General features: G+C 38.5%; 1 protein-coding gene across 2 annotated transcripts; it reads left to right on the plus strand.

Annotated features, from left to right (window-relative positions):
- The first annotated feature begins 943 nt into the window (after positions 1 to 943).
- On the plus strand, positions 944 to 13,462 carry LOC121740289 (glutathione S-transferase 1-1-like). 2 transcript variants are annotated; one of them, XM_042132952.1, is made up of 5 exons: positions 944 to 1,064; positions 8,331 to 8,472; positions 11,093 to 11,293; positions 12,152 to 12,357; positions 13,290 to 13,462. In XM_042132952.1, the coding sequence occupies exons 2-5, from the start codon at positions 8,332 to 8,334 to the stop codon at positions 13,390 to 13,392; spliced, it is 651 nt and encodes a 216-aa protein (XP_041988886.1). In that variant the 5' UTR covers positions 944 to 1,064; position 8,331; the 3' UTR covers positions 13,393 to 13,462. The 2 variants fall into 2 exon arrangements, with proteins under 2 accessions (XP_041988886.1, XP_041988887.1); XM_042132953.1 differs by having other exon boundaries at positions 1,009 to 1,064; positions 8,324 to 8,472.
- The last annotated feature ends 484 nt before the right edge of the window (positions 13,463 to 13,946 follow it).

Raw genomic sequence — 13,946 nt, forward strand, 5'->3', positions numbered from 1 at the left:
AATGTCAGTAGTAATAATGAGTTAATTTTTAAATACTTGCCTATTTATCAAATGAGATAATAAAATGATCCGTCACCATGAAATAATAACATACCTACCTACTTACAAAGACCAAGGCCTTTTTTGGATCATTTTTTTGCACAGTAATTGTTTTTTGTCCGAGTAGAGCAGGATTAGACTGTAGAGCTATATTTTTGTGTTTACTAAATATTATTTACCAATTACCAGCGACAAGTGTGATAGGCAATTAGTTAGTACTCGAACCCGAAAATTCTCAAAACATTTGTTTCATTCAGAAACAAAAGTGTTTTCAATTCATTTTCATTTCGGGGCCCTATTTTCGCGTACCGAATACCGATTTATAGGTCCTATTGGCTACAGGCTACAGCATAATGCCAGAGTAGACAGAATGATAGTTATGTCTATTGTGATAATGCCTTAATTACACCTACCGAGTGCTCTCGAAAGTCGAGTGCTTGGCCGAGTGCACTGTCTCGCAGCTCTCGCTACTCTACGTCATCAAATTTTAATAGTACCGCCGGCTTGTTAGCAAATTGTCATGAATCAATAATCGACTTACATTAACGGTTACATTTTTTTTACTAAGAAAATATCATTAATGACGTTACACGGTAATAATTTTACCAGAAATACTTGGGGGAATCCCAAACCGAAAGAATCATCATTCTCTGATTTCAATTTTCAACGAATGACTCATACTGCAGTCTGTTGTCTGCAGCTCTGCTGCTTACGAATAAAAAGGCAAGTCATTGCTTTTCTACGACATATCCACCATAATAACTATCGAGCCCTTCTTTAACATAATATCAATGACTGATTAATTGTTATCTCGTTATTATTAATTATTGTACCTCGAAGTCACCGTGAAATTGAATCTTATGGTACTAGCCTTAATGTTCCGTCAGAGGTAACACAGCTGTAAACGGACTGGTGCAAGCAGTCAGTCAAGTAAGCCGGCCGTATATAAGCCCTCCTCTACCGCCGCCAGGCTATTAACACAAAATCTTTCGTGGTAGCTGTTCGGTGCGTGCTTTCACATAAAAGTAAGTGATGTGAAGTGTGTGTGAAATTACAGTAACTAAATGGTGCAACGAAATTCGGCGTGAAATTAAAATAGAATTGTGATTATTTTTATGTGAAACGCAAATTATTATACTTTGGTATGATAAGTAGAGACGATTTGGGAAGTCATGAATAATATTTAATTACCTATTTACATTTTTCTACAACAAGTATTTACCCCAATAATTTCACGAGCAAAATATTACATCTGAATTTAATATCATATAAATAATTTAATATCATAGTCATAGAGTATAGACCGTTCATTCTAGGTTCGACTGGGTTGCACCAACTAACTTTGACTTCAACCTTAACTATAACCAGAAAAATTGACAGATGTCGTATGAGAATATGGGGTGTTTGGACGCCATATTTAACTTTAACTATAACCACGTCTCTGGTGCAACCCAACCTAAGGTTGGTAAATTCATAGATTTTAAATTGACGTAAGTAATTGCCTAATTGGTGAACAGTTGGTCTAAGACTGGCAACATAATAATATTTTCTGTAAATTCTCTGGTTGCAGGCCAGGCACTGTCTGCAATCTCCTTTGATTACCGTACGCGATAAATGTATTGTTTCCTCATTTTCCGCCCTTTGTATGTAATGTTTGTAACCCCTGAAATTACACAGTACAATAATTAGTGTTATGCTCTAACGAATATTACACTTAATGAAATTGTCGATCTTTTGGCGTGTGTTTCAAATAAAAGAAATTTGTAAATGTGTGTAACAAAAATAAGTGATAATACTTTAGGGTGTGTACGTGTTCCTTGTAGAGAGTTCAGTGTGAAAATAGCAGCTCTGAAAGACGAATTTTTTTTTCACTTTTGTATGGGCAAGGGCCCGAGCGTCACGACTCACGAGTATCCCCATACAAAAGTGAAAAAAAAATTTGGTCTTACAGCGCTGTTACTTTCACAGTGAACTCTGTACAAGGAACACGTACACACCCTAAAGTATTATCACTTATTTTTTTTATTTTCATTTTCATAGCATTTATAAGGCTTTAAAACGGTAAATTATTAACGGCATCTCCGTAGGGGGAGCGCCTTAAATTGAAGTTTCATCATCATTATAAAATTTTAGGGAGTGCCTCCGCTGCCGGCGCCGGTTGCCGATGGCTGCCGGCGCCGTATTCCGAAGTTTACAGAAGTCTCGCGATTTTTGCTAAATAGGCTACCGGTGCCTATTGGGCTAGTTCATTGCTTGTCAAATGACAAAATAATGATCAAAAAAAATATGCTATGAATAATACAAAATATAATAAGGTCATAATATGAGGATGCATATTTTAATAATAATAATAATAAAATTTATTTAACTTCGGTTTTACATGAGTTTTTAAGAGGATACCACAGCAGCTAGAGAAATGAAAAAAAAGTACGTGTAATATCTATAGCTGTCTCCCTTACCTCAAGCCTATACCGCAGAACGCGATAGAGACAACTGCAGAAAATCCAGAAAATCAACGATTCGTTGTCCCCTGATTCCTTCTCCAAAACTTAACCGATTTAAGTACTTTTTTCATTAAAGATTAAAAAAAGGCTTGAGCTGTGTTCCTATGTTTTGCTTTTTTTGTATAATCTATCCAAATCTGTTTTCTGGACGTTTGAACACAGTGGAAAATCTGGCCATTTTTTTGGGTTTTTGAACGTTCATATCTTATTTAATAATTAAATTATGAAAAAAAGGAAAACATAGGGACATTGTATTAGTGGCCGTAGATATTCAGGAAAAAAATTATAACTCTACTAGCATTATCCAGGGAGGAAACAGGGGACAGCGTTTGTATGGGAAAAATGGCGGTGTGGAATCCTCTTAAGTGGCGGATTTATCAATAGGCTAAGTAGGCTGGAGCCTAGGGCGGCAGATTTAGAGGGGCGCCAAATTTAGACCCATTTTTTTATCTTACAGAAATAAAAAATCCCACCAAAAACATTTCTTGTAAAATATTACACACACCCTGTGAAAAAGATATGATATCTCATGTAGAGCCAATTTATTAGCTTCTGAATCTACACGGCCTAACTCTACTGACCTTAACTTAAACAAATTCTACATACCAGTAAATATGTAAGGTTTCGCCGTTTCGCTATCGCACATGGTGAAACCTTGTGTGGTCGTCTCAGCAAAAATTTTCAAAAAATGTTTTTGGAATATGATTGTGGACTAAACTAACATATTGAATTTCAAAGGTCAATTATAGGGGCGGCAAAAATTGAATAGCCGACAGGCGGCAAATTGGTAAATCTGCCACTGGCTTACATAATACACAATCAATCAATAGATTACTCAGTAAATAGCGTTGGGAGCTTGCTGTACTAGTATAAGCTCTCAGCGACTTCCACTCTGGAACCATCGTATACAATGTTCAAAGTTTTATTTATTACAATACGTATATATAACAAAGTATTAGTTATAGACATAGACACAATTATTTAGGTAAGTACAAGATAATGGTAGTTATGATGATGATAAAATATGACGTGATCTGCATATTAGCGTAATATAAGTACTTTGCTTCTTTAAACAACGCTGAAACTCTCTAACATACTATATTGTATGTTATTGAGGCCGAAGTTCTGTTCAGTACCTTCGAAAGTATACCACGGGGTATACTGTGGTGCAAAAATGTTACTTTTTGGTAGCTGAAAAAAGGTAGTAAAGCTAAGGTAGATGAAAATGCATCACCAGTTATTATTTTTTAACAAAAAATTAAAACCGACTTCCAAGTTAAAAACAAAAGTAATATTCTTAAAAATAATCTAAAAAGAATCAAATAATTCTTATTCCTTATTATAGTGCCGTCTTTAGACTTCGCCTAAACCTCAACTATTTCTGTACTCAATCTTCATGCTTTTGAAGTCGGAAGGCGTTTAGGCGAAGTCTGAAGACGGCACTATAATAAGGAATAAGAATTATTTGATTCTTTTTAGACTATTTTTAAGAATATTACTTTTGTTTTTACCTTGGAAGTCAGTTTAAATTTTTTGTTAAAAAATAATAATTTTACCCTTTTTAGTTACTTATGAGACCACAAGGCTATATTACTTATCTAAGCTTGTTGTCTTAGAGTTGTACATATTATTACTAGCGGTCGCCCGCGGCTCCGCCCGCGTGGATTTCGGTTACGGCTGCAAAAAGCCTACCCAGGAAAGACTCGGTCAGCAAAATGATTCCCAGGTCAATTCACAGACTCCAACACTGACATCGATGATCGACGACGCGGACGCAGTTATTATTCGAAGGGATGCATAATGTATATAGTGCACACTGCACAGATTGTCTTCCTACCGCACGCGCACCCCCTCTTGGTAACGCCCACTATCGTTATATTTTAATTTCGCCATAATTTCAAAACTAAACGTCCAATTTTAATCATTCAAAGACCAAAGGTTATCTCCACAAACTGTACCTAGTGATGAAATAATTTATTTTTCTATAAGGATTAATAGCATAAGTAAAATAAACGCGTTTAAATGTAGCCCAAAAAAAATTCAAGATTTTTAAATAAAAAAATGGTTATTGTGCCTCACTCGACATAGATAAGTATAGTGTGTTGCGGACTTTTTTGTAGATATTTATAACATCTAAAATTACTTAAAACATTTTATGGTTCCATCTTTTATAGTTTCGGCAGCGTACGCAAAATAAGTAACTTTTCTGGTTGATTTTACACTTGGCGTCCGAAAAACCCAAATATCTTACGAAACCCAATTTTTTCCAGAATAAAATTTAGCCTATGTTCAACAGAAATAATGTAGAATTCATTGGCTTTTGCTTGTAGTAGTTTAAATAAAGCCAAAATCCTCGAACTTGTAATTTTAAGGATTCAAAAGTTCTGTGGGGTACCTTCGGAACCAGGGTACATCCTGGTAACAAATTGGAGTCAAACGGCTGAGTAATCGTTGAACATACATATAAAAAAAGATACATACAGCCGAACGTATTACCTCCTCCTTTTTGGAAGTCGGTCAAAAAGTAAAATATCCACAGCCGAACAAATAACTGAAATATTGGAGATTATAGTAATTATTTCTTTTTAAAATTTGTTTGTCAACACTGGAACCTAGCGTTTTACGCATTTTCACCGGTTCCTATTTTCAGTGCCGGCGCCGGCCGCCGTTGTTTTCGGCAGCCGGCCGCGGCAGTATACTTACCGCCGGTTCCCATTACTGATATTTTTGGGAGCCGGCGCCGGCAGCGGGCAATCCTAATATTTTATTTTATACATCTGTGAGTGCGGCCGTTATTATCTACCTAACTATTATTAAACTTCTAGCTATTTAAAGATCCGAAAGCAATTTTCCTGCTTGTGTCATATTGTTTTCCTGTTTCCATGCCTTGCTGTTGAAAATGAGTAAGCAGAAAATTATGGATGGAAGTATGTATTTTTTTTTATTTTTACATTTTTTACAATATTAATAAAATACAAAAAACACAATTTTTGGCCTATTTTTGCTTGATAATTACGGTACGGATCCCTTCGTGCGCGAGTCCGGCTCGCACTTGGCTGATTATTGTTGATATTATTTATTTGTATGATGAACAATCATAATTCATAAATAATACCTTACCTTCGAAATTTGCAAAAAAATAGGTATTTCCCTACAGTATAATAATAATTAATTAATAATTATAGAATAGAATAGAAATTCTCTACATGTAGAGAACCTATTCTATTATACCGTAGAGATACTGCAGTATCTCTGCGGTATAATCCATACTTCCATACTAATATTATAAATGCGAAAGTGTGTCTGTCTGTCTGCCTGTCTGTATGTCTGTCTGTCTGTTACCTCTTCACGCTCAAACCGCTGAACCGATTTTGCTGAAATTTGGCATGGAGATACTTTTAGTCCCGGGCAAGGACATAGGATACTTTTTATCCCGGAAAATGCACGGTTCCCGCGCGATGAACGAGTTTTGGCGCAACGGAGTTGCGGGCGTCATCTAGTATTATAATAATTATTATCAAATTTTATTGGCTTTTAAAAAAATTCCAGTGTAATTTGTAACACGTAACTTTTAGACATAATATGATTAAGATAACATTTTAAACTTTCGCGTTGCATTATAATTAAACTTTTTAATCGGGACTTAACTTAAGTATGTACTCGTAGTAGCATTACTACTTAAATAAGTCGCGTTAAGTCCCGATTAAAAAGTTTAATAATATGATTAATATGGGGTATCTTTCAGTATAATATGTTTATTTTTCTCTATGGGGTATCTACAGGCTGTAACAAAAATAAATGATAATACTTTATGATGTGTACGTGTTCCTTGTAGAGAGTTCACTGTGAAAGTAGCAGCGCTGAAAGTCCAACATTTTTTTTCACTTTTGCATGGGGAAACTCGTGACGCTCGGGCCCTTATTGCCCATACAAAAGCGAAAAAAATTCGTCTTTCAGCGCTGCTACTTTCACAGTGAACTCTACAAGGAACACGTACACACCCTAAAGTATTATCACTTATTTTTGTTACACACTGTTTAATGACCATCTACCGTCAGTCAAGTGTTAAATTATTTAAAGGTTTTTTTTTTAATTTCCTTGACATGGTACCGGCTAGGGTAATGCAAATGGTGTCTCGACAGCCTTGTCCTGAGGCCGCGTCACAATTCCGCATTCGTGTCTACACTCTACACCCACAATAGTTAATTAATTAAAGTGATTGTCCGTTAGTCGATTAGCTGAAAGTGAAGGCGTTTAGTTACTGTAACTGCTAACTTTTTATCGCTGATCAAAGCTTATGTATAATAGTCAATAGTGTGTTCATCATAATTATTTTGTAGGTCTAATGCACATCAGCTATACTCGACCTGCGGGCTGTGGCCTTTCTTTATCAGTGGCCCGCGAGAAGTTAAACCATTTTTAACCGACTTCAAAATTTCACGCCCACTGGCAAAATAGTGCAAAGTCGCCGTGAAAATGAAATTTATCTCACTGTTTTTGGGCTTCATAAAAATAATCTGCCAAGTGCGAGTCGGACTCGCGCACGAAGGGTTTCTTACCGGTATAGAGCGAAGTTGACAAATAATTGTGATTTTTAAATATTAACTTTATTTTCATTTTTAATTTTATTATAAATTATTAAAGTACAAGTATAATTAGGGATTTTGTGAAAATTTCAAGTTCCTAGCTGTTACCATTATTGATTACGAGCAAAAAAGGCCAAAAAACACGTTTTTTGTATTGGAGCCTCCCTTAAATATTAACTTTATTTTGTTTTTAGTATTTGTTGTTATAGCGGCAACAGATATACATAATCTGTGAAAATTTCAGAAGTCTAGCTATAGCGGTTCTTGAGATACAGCCTGGAGACAGACAGACAGATAGACAGACAGACAAACGGACATACGGATAGACAACGAAATCTTAGTAATAGGACAACGAAGTCTTAGTAATAGGTTTTTACCGTTTGGGTCCGAAACCCTAAAAAGGTTGAGGACCCCTGTCTAATGTGTGTTAAATTACAAAGAAGGTTAGACTTCAAAGTACCTAACTAGTAAGTACTTACTAGACCTATTTAAAACACTCAGTACCTATTAAGTATTTGCACCAATAGAGATAATGTTATTACCTATTGCACTTACCTAGATCTAGTTTATATGCTTCAGGATACACCGATCAGTGATAAACATTAACAATATGATATGAATTATTTGCTTTACAATTACATGATACCTAATGATACCTACTGATAAAAACTGCAGAGTTATTTATCCCACTCAAACACAATATTATAAGTACCTACCTAAAGGGTCAGTCAGTCAGTCTCATAAGTCATTTAACTTCGTACGCGGGAGCTAGTCAGCCTCTATACCATACCAAGGCCTTATCTAAGGTCTCTAATTCTACATCTTAGTTCAACATACCGCGTATAATATGGAGCCAAGCTTCTGACTCTAGTCTAGGCCCTTAGTTAGGAGTAAGGACAGGTCCTTACTCCTAACTAAGGGCCAGGCCACAACACTGCGTTGGGGCGTCGTAACGCAAAAACAACCTTTGAAAAGCAATGTAGTTTTTTGCGAAGAGGTGCCGCAACGTTAATTTTGCTGCCCCTATGTACGAACTCTGCCGCCATCCTAGGACGCCATAGGACGCTGCTGCCTATAGGCCATGGGCCATGGCAGCTATACTCAAATCCAGAGTGGCGACAACGCAGTGTTGTGGCTTGGCCCTAACTCTACTTTAGAAACTCCACATCTTGACCTCCATATTGACAGCACAACATTACAGAATGCCAGTCGACCTATACTACGTCCCGGGGTCCGCGCCGTGCCGCGCCGTGCTGCTCACAGCTCGCGCTCTCAACATCAACCTCAACCTCAAGCTGGTCGACCTGCACCATGGCGAACATCTTAAAGAGGACTTCATTAAGGTAAGGGTGCCCAAGAAGTAAGAGATAAGATAGAGATGTCTTAGGGCATACCGCTATTGAATTGATTGAAAATTATTTCAATCCGCCATTATTTAATAAGAACGAATGCTACTGCATTCTCATTGGTTCGGGGAGACAGACGGATAAAAAATCCAGATTCCAGATGGACAGATGAAATAAGGGGGCAAACGAGCAAACGGGTCACCTGATGGAAAGCAACTTCCGTTGCCCATGGACACTCGCAGCATCAGAAGAACTGCACGTGTGTTGCCGGCCTTCTAAGAGGGAATAGGGTAATAGGGAAGGGTAGGGAAGGGAATAGGGGATGGTAGGGAAGGGAATAGGGGAGGGTAGGGAAGGAAATAGGAAAGGGTAGGGGATTGGGCGTCCGGTAAACTCACTCGGCAAAACACAGCGCAAGCGCTGTTTCACGCCGGTTTTCTGTGAGCCCGTGGTATTTCTCCGGTCGAGCCGGCCCATTCGTGCCGAAGCATGGCTCTCCCGCGTCAAAGATTTGCTTTTCTCATATTATAAAGATCTCAAACTCGTGATTTATAGACATTGTAGGGCACTATGAAGTAGAGTCACTGTGCTACCTTCAAGTACATTACCCTATAGCTACAACCACCTTAAGTTATGCACAGAGGCTAAGCATAGTACTTGGTCATAACTTTTAAGTAGTTATGTCAGTCATGGCCAGCAGACGGAAACGAACAAAATTGTTCTTGGCAATTATCCACTGTGAGAGCTATAAGGTCCTAAATGCTGCAAGCTATTTTTATCCTAAGTGCACGCGAATAAAATCGCTATTCAAACAAATCGTGAGACCTTGGGAGTTATGTAATGGTGAGGGCAACGATCTCTAAAGGGAACACAGACTTTTATGGACAACAGTTGCATTGTGGTAACTGCAGGCATGATAGGACTTTTTGTGGGAAAGTAGAGACAACTGACAACTACTAAGCTACTAAGCTACCTAAATCCATTATCCGATAAGGTCGGCGTCGATTATTTAGTGAATATAGTCCTTGGTAGCCTTGATCTTATTATGGGTATGGCCATAGACTTAAAGAAATGGACACGATATCGCTAGAAAGAAAGCGATTGTGAGGCCAATGTTTATCTCTATCTTGTATAGGCATTAGGCTGTGGTAATAAAATACTATTTATTATACAAATGTTTATGTGGTAAAGCAATGAGTGATTTTTAGACTGAATATTTTTTTTTTAAATTTACATTCAATATTATACGATAGGTTATTTTTTGCAATAAACATTTATAAGTAGTTTAAAAGTAATGGCAATGTGCAGGTATCATATTGATAACCTTGGGCCGATATCTAAGTCACGACGAGTATATTATCAACCAGCTTACCAACAACCCACAGTGAAACCGGTTCTCGAATGTTCGATAAATCTAATAATGAATAATATAAAACATAAGTAACACAAACACAACAAGATGTGTGGGATTTATCCACTTTGTCTAGAAATTATTACAAGTCTACTAGGGAGCTTCAGAATCAACGCGCAGCGCGCGAACCATGCGGATCTGTGGAATCAAGGATGAATTCGCATTACAAACTTTTCCATTGCGTATATAACCTACGTTGATTACATTTTTCCCCGAAAGAGAACTTGAACTACAAAGGCCGGATAGAAAACTGGCGTGGAGTAACGCATGCGTATAATTATGACTCATACGCATGCGCCACGCCAGTTTCAGCGTATCGTAACTCAGAGATTAGTCTAGACCTAGAGTCTAGTCTCTAGACACTAACCCTTGCTTGCAACTTGCGAGTTGCAATATGAGAGTAAAAGGGTTTAAAACTTTAAAGCCTAAAGGAATGGCATCGCACTTGCATTAATTCTCTACCAAACAATAATAAAATTATTGAAAACAAATAAGTACATAATAATTTGTTATAAGTAGCTTTTTAAAACGTCTAATTAATGTAAATTACTGAAAAAAATGTCGTGCTATTTTAATGTAAACTGTACGTTTGGAATAGGTAGTTGAAAATTTGTGAGATAGCATTGGTTCACATACCGCCGCGCAGACCGTTACCGCTCGGAACGTTGCACAACCACGGAACTGTAGCATGGGAATTGGGAACTAGTTTTTGGATGTGGTTCACCCACTGTACGGTCAGTAACCGCCGCGCTGGACCATTGTCTTTGAATGTGTAGTAACTATATCTCCGTCCAATGTTACTCTAAGACCTAAGCTTTACACCCTTCAGAGTAGGCCATATACCATTAGGTATGATTTCTACATAATATAGAATATTTCACTTACTGACAACTGTAATCTATTTAATTTAAGAAGTTCTATTTTATGTACTCGGGCACGAATAAGAAATACGTGCTACTCTCCAACAGTAGAGTAGCTCATTCAAAGAAATACAAATTATGTTAATAATTAAATACTTTATTTTTTATTATTTATTAGTAGAAAGTAGAGCCTCATAGAAACTAGCTCCTAAAGGAAAGCGCGCACTGGTATTATCTGTGGACTACTTAGAAAGATACCTTGTGAAGTTGTGGTGAAGGTGGTCTTTTTTATTTTAAGGGTCAATGCAATGATTGTTTACTAAATAACCTACCTCTTCATCCCCAGCTGAACCCCCAACACACGGTCCCCACGCTGGTGGACGAGGGGTTCGCGGTGTGCGAGTCGCGCGCCATCATCACCTACCTCGTGAACAAGTACGCGCGCGGCTCCGCGCTCTATCCCGACGAGCCCAAAGCCCGAGCGCTCGTCGACCAACGCCTGTACTTCGACATCGGGACCCTGTACGCGCGATTCGCTGATTATTTCGTAAGTAGCTTCACTCTGCATCCTCTATCGGTTGTATTACGGGGAGTGCTCTGAGGAATTCTTCGAAAGCATACCTCCTGCAAATCGCCATCGTTCTACGCGAAAAACATACCATCCTCATCACCTTGATGAGTGCACGTCTTCCACCCAGCGTTTTCCGCGTAACTTTCTGCCGTGCGCGGTAAAACTCTGAAACGAACTGTCGCCAGCAGTATTTCCGGACCAATACGACCAGCAAACCTTCAAGAACAGAGCGTATTCCCTGCTAAAAGGCCGGCAACGCACCTGCAGCTATTCTAATGTTGCGACATTGCGAGTGTCCGTGGGCGACAGTAGACGGAGAAGTTCATTTATAGGTATATACTTATTCATTTATATCAATACGAGGGATTTTTCGCAATGTGATCAAAAACTTTGTAATTTACAAAACTATTGACTTCTTTCGATAATAACTGGTACCTAAGTATTTAAATAGATTAAGACTGGAATATAGACAATTCTGAATCAATTATGAATTATGATACGAGTAGGTACATCATAATTACCTACCTAGTACCTACATCTGTAATAACCCTTACCTGCACACACGTTTTTTTATCACCTCATTAGAAAACGTCTATTCGTAATTCGTATCCATACTAATATTATAAATGCGAAAGTGTGTCTGTCTATTCGATTTTGCTGAGATACTCAGAGTCCCGGGAAAGGACATAGGATACTTTTTATCCAGAAAAACTGTATGGTTCCTGCGCGATACCTAAACGAATTTTAGCGCAACCGAATTGCGGCCGTCATCTAGTCTATTATAATGAACTTATTGATAGACGATAGTTGTTACATCCAACCTCCGGTCCACAGTACCCACAAGTGTTCGCCGGCGCCCCCGAAGACAAGGAGAAGTTGGCCAAGGTGGAGGATGCTCTCAAGATCCTGGACATCTTCCTGGAGGGCCAGAAGTACGTGGCCGGCCCCAACCTCACCGTGGCCGACCTCAGCCTCGTGGCCGGAGTCTCCAGCATGGAGGCCTCGGAGATCGACTTCAAGAAATACGCCAATGTTAAGAAGTAAGATGCCAGGTGTTCTGCCGACTGCCATGGTCAGATCCATTTGCACTAGTGTGGGTTAATGTTAATCGTAAACGATTAGCTTTAACCACTGGCGCAGGCTAAAATTGGGAAAAGGAAATATACTCCACATAAAAAAATTGCAGAAAGAACACTACATAAAGAACTTATTTTGTCTACTGCCCACTTTGAGAACAAATTATGTTTAGCGTCCCCATTGTTTCAATTTAAAACGCAACGCCCCTATTTTTTTCTGGGTCCCACACCGCCCACTTTAGACCTTCAGCGCCCACAGGGGGGTGTAATCGCCTACTTTGGGAAAGGCTGATTTAACGCACGAGCATTGAGCAACCCTATTTGGTGATTTAAGTGTAGTTTTCAAAATATAAGTACCCCATTTAAACTCATGTCGTTATTTTGATAATATTGAAACCGATGATTAAAAGTAACTCGTTACTATCCATTTTGCTTACGCTGACATAAATTTTGCTTAAGTATATAGAAATTAAAAATAGATAAACTTTAGTTAGAAATCTGAGAATACGAGGTTTTTACTGTAATATCTTATATCCTTATGTTGGCATAGAGGCCTTAGAGAAGTAAAATCCAGAGAACTCTTACGGCCGCTTTCAGATATTTATTTATTTTTTATTAAACTTTATTCTGATAAAGAAATTGGCATAAACTCCATACATTTTAATGTTAAACTCTTGGTTAATTTAAAGTTAAGTAATCATTAAAAGGCCTTGAGTGCAGCCGTTTATAGTTGCGCTAATCTGAACTATAGTTAACGAAGATTAATAAATTTTAGGACATCTAATCCGTTTGAAAAATAAATGATATTTTGACGTACGATTTAAGTCCAAACAATGGTCCAAACTGTGAAAAAGACCAAACATAGAGATTTACTGCCATAATAAAACTTTTTTCAGATGGTACGAAGTGGTGAAGGCGACCGCGCCCGGCTACCAGGAGGCCAACGAGAAAGGCCTGGAGGCTTTCAAGTCCCTAGTTACCAGCCTCATAAAGAAATGAACACTGTGATAACTGATCCTACTGTGGAAACACCGACTAGAAATTAAGGCACAATAAATGTTAATTATTAGCTGGTTGTTTAATTTTCCTTCTATCCTGGCAAATGGCAATCAGTGATGGAGACTATCGTAGCTTACATAAGGAATTAACATAACTGTCCTAACAAACCAACCGTCTTATTTATGTTATAAAAATTACTAATTATATCAATATGGGCCGCAGCCCGCACAGGCTACACAATAGAATGTTCCACTGCCATCGCTTGTCTTAGCCATAAACTGAAGTCTAAGGCGCTGTGCAGACGACGGGGCGGGGCGGGCCAGTCAATTTCACTGCGTACGCCCGTCGTCGATGTCTGCGGCTGCCCGCGCCGCGTACACAAAGCACACGTCGTCTGCGTTACTGTATGTAAACTGGTTTGTGTGATCCATGGCGGGCAGCTGCGGACATGCGCCGCCAGTGCCCGCCGGGCACCTGCAGTGCGGTCTTTTAGCCCACCGTGTGCGTTTGTAATATAGGATTCCCTTTGTGCTCTCGTTCGCGGCGAAACTGAC

The sequence above is a fragment of the Aricia agestis genome, chromosome 3, assembly GCF_905147365.1.
Source record: "Aricia agestis chromosome 3, ilAriAges1.1, whole genome shotgun sequence".
Lineage (NCBI taxonomy): Eukaryota > Metazoa > Arthropoda > Insecta > Lepidoptera > Lycaenidae > Aricia > Aricia agestis.

Bases quoted from the DNA above. Each gene is read 5' to 3' on its own strand.
- LOC121740289 (XM_042132952.1), top strand. From the start codon at position 8,332: ATGCCAGTCGACCTATACTACGTCCCGGGGTCCGCGCCGTGCCGCGCC. The intron at 8,473-11,092 runs GTAAGGGTGCCC...CTTCATCCCCAG, and splicing joins TTAAAGAGGACTTCATTAAG to CTGAACCCCCAACACACGGT. The intron at 12,358-13,289 runs GTAAGATGCCAG...AACTTTTTTCAG, and splicing joins AAATACGCCAATGTTAAGAA to ATGGTACGAAGTGGTGAAGG.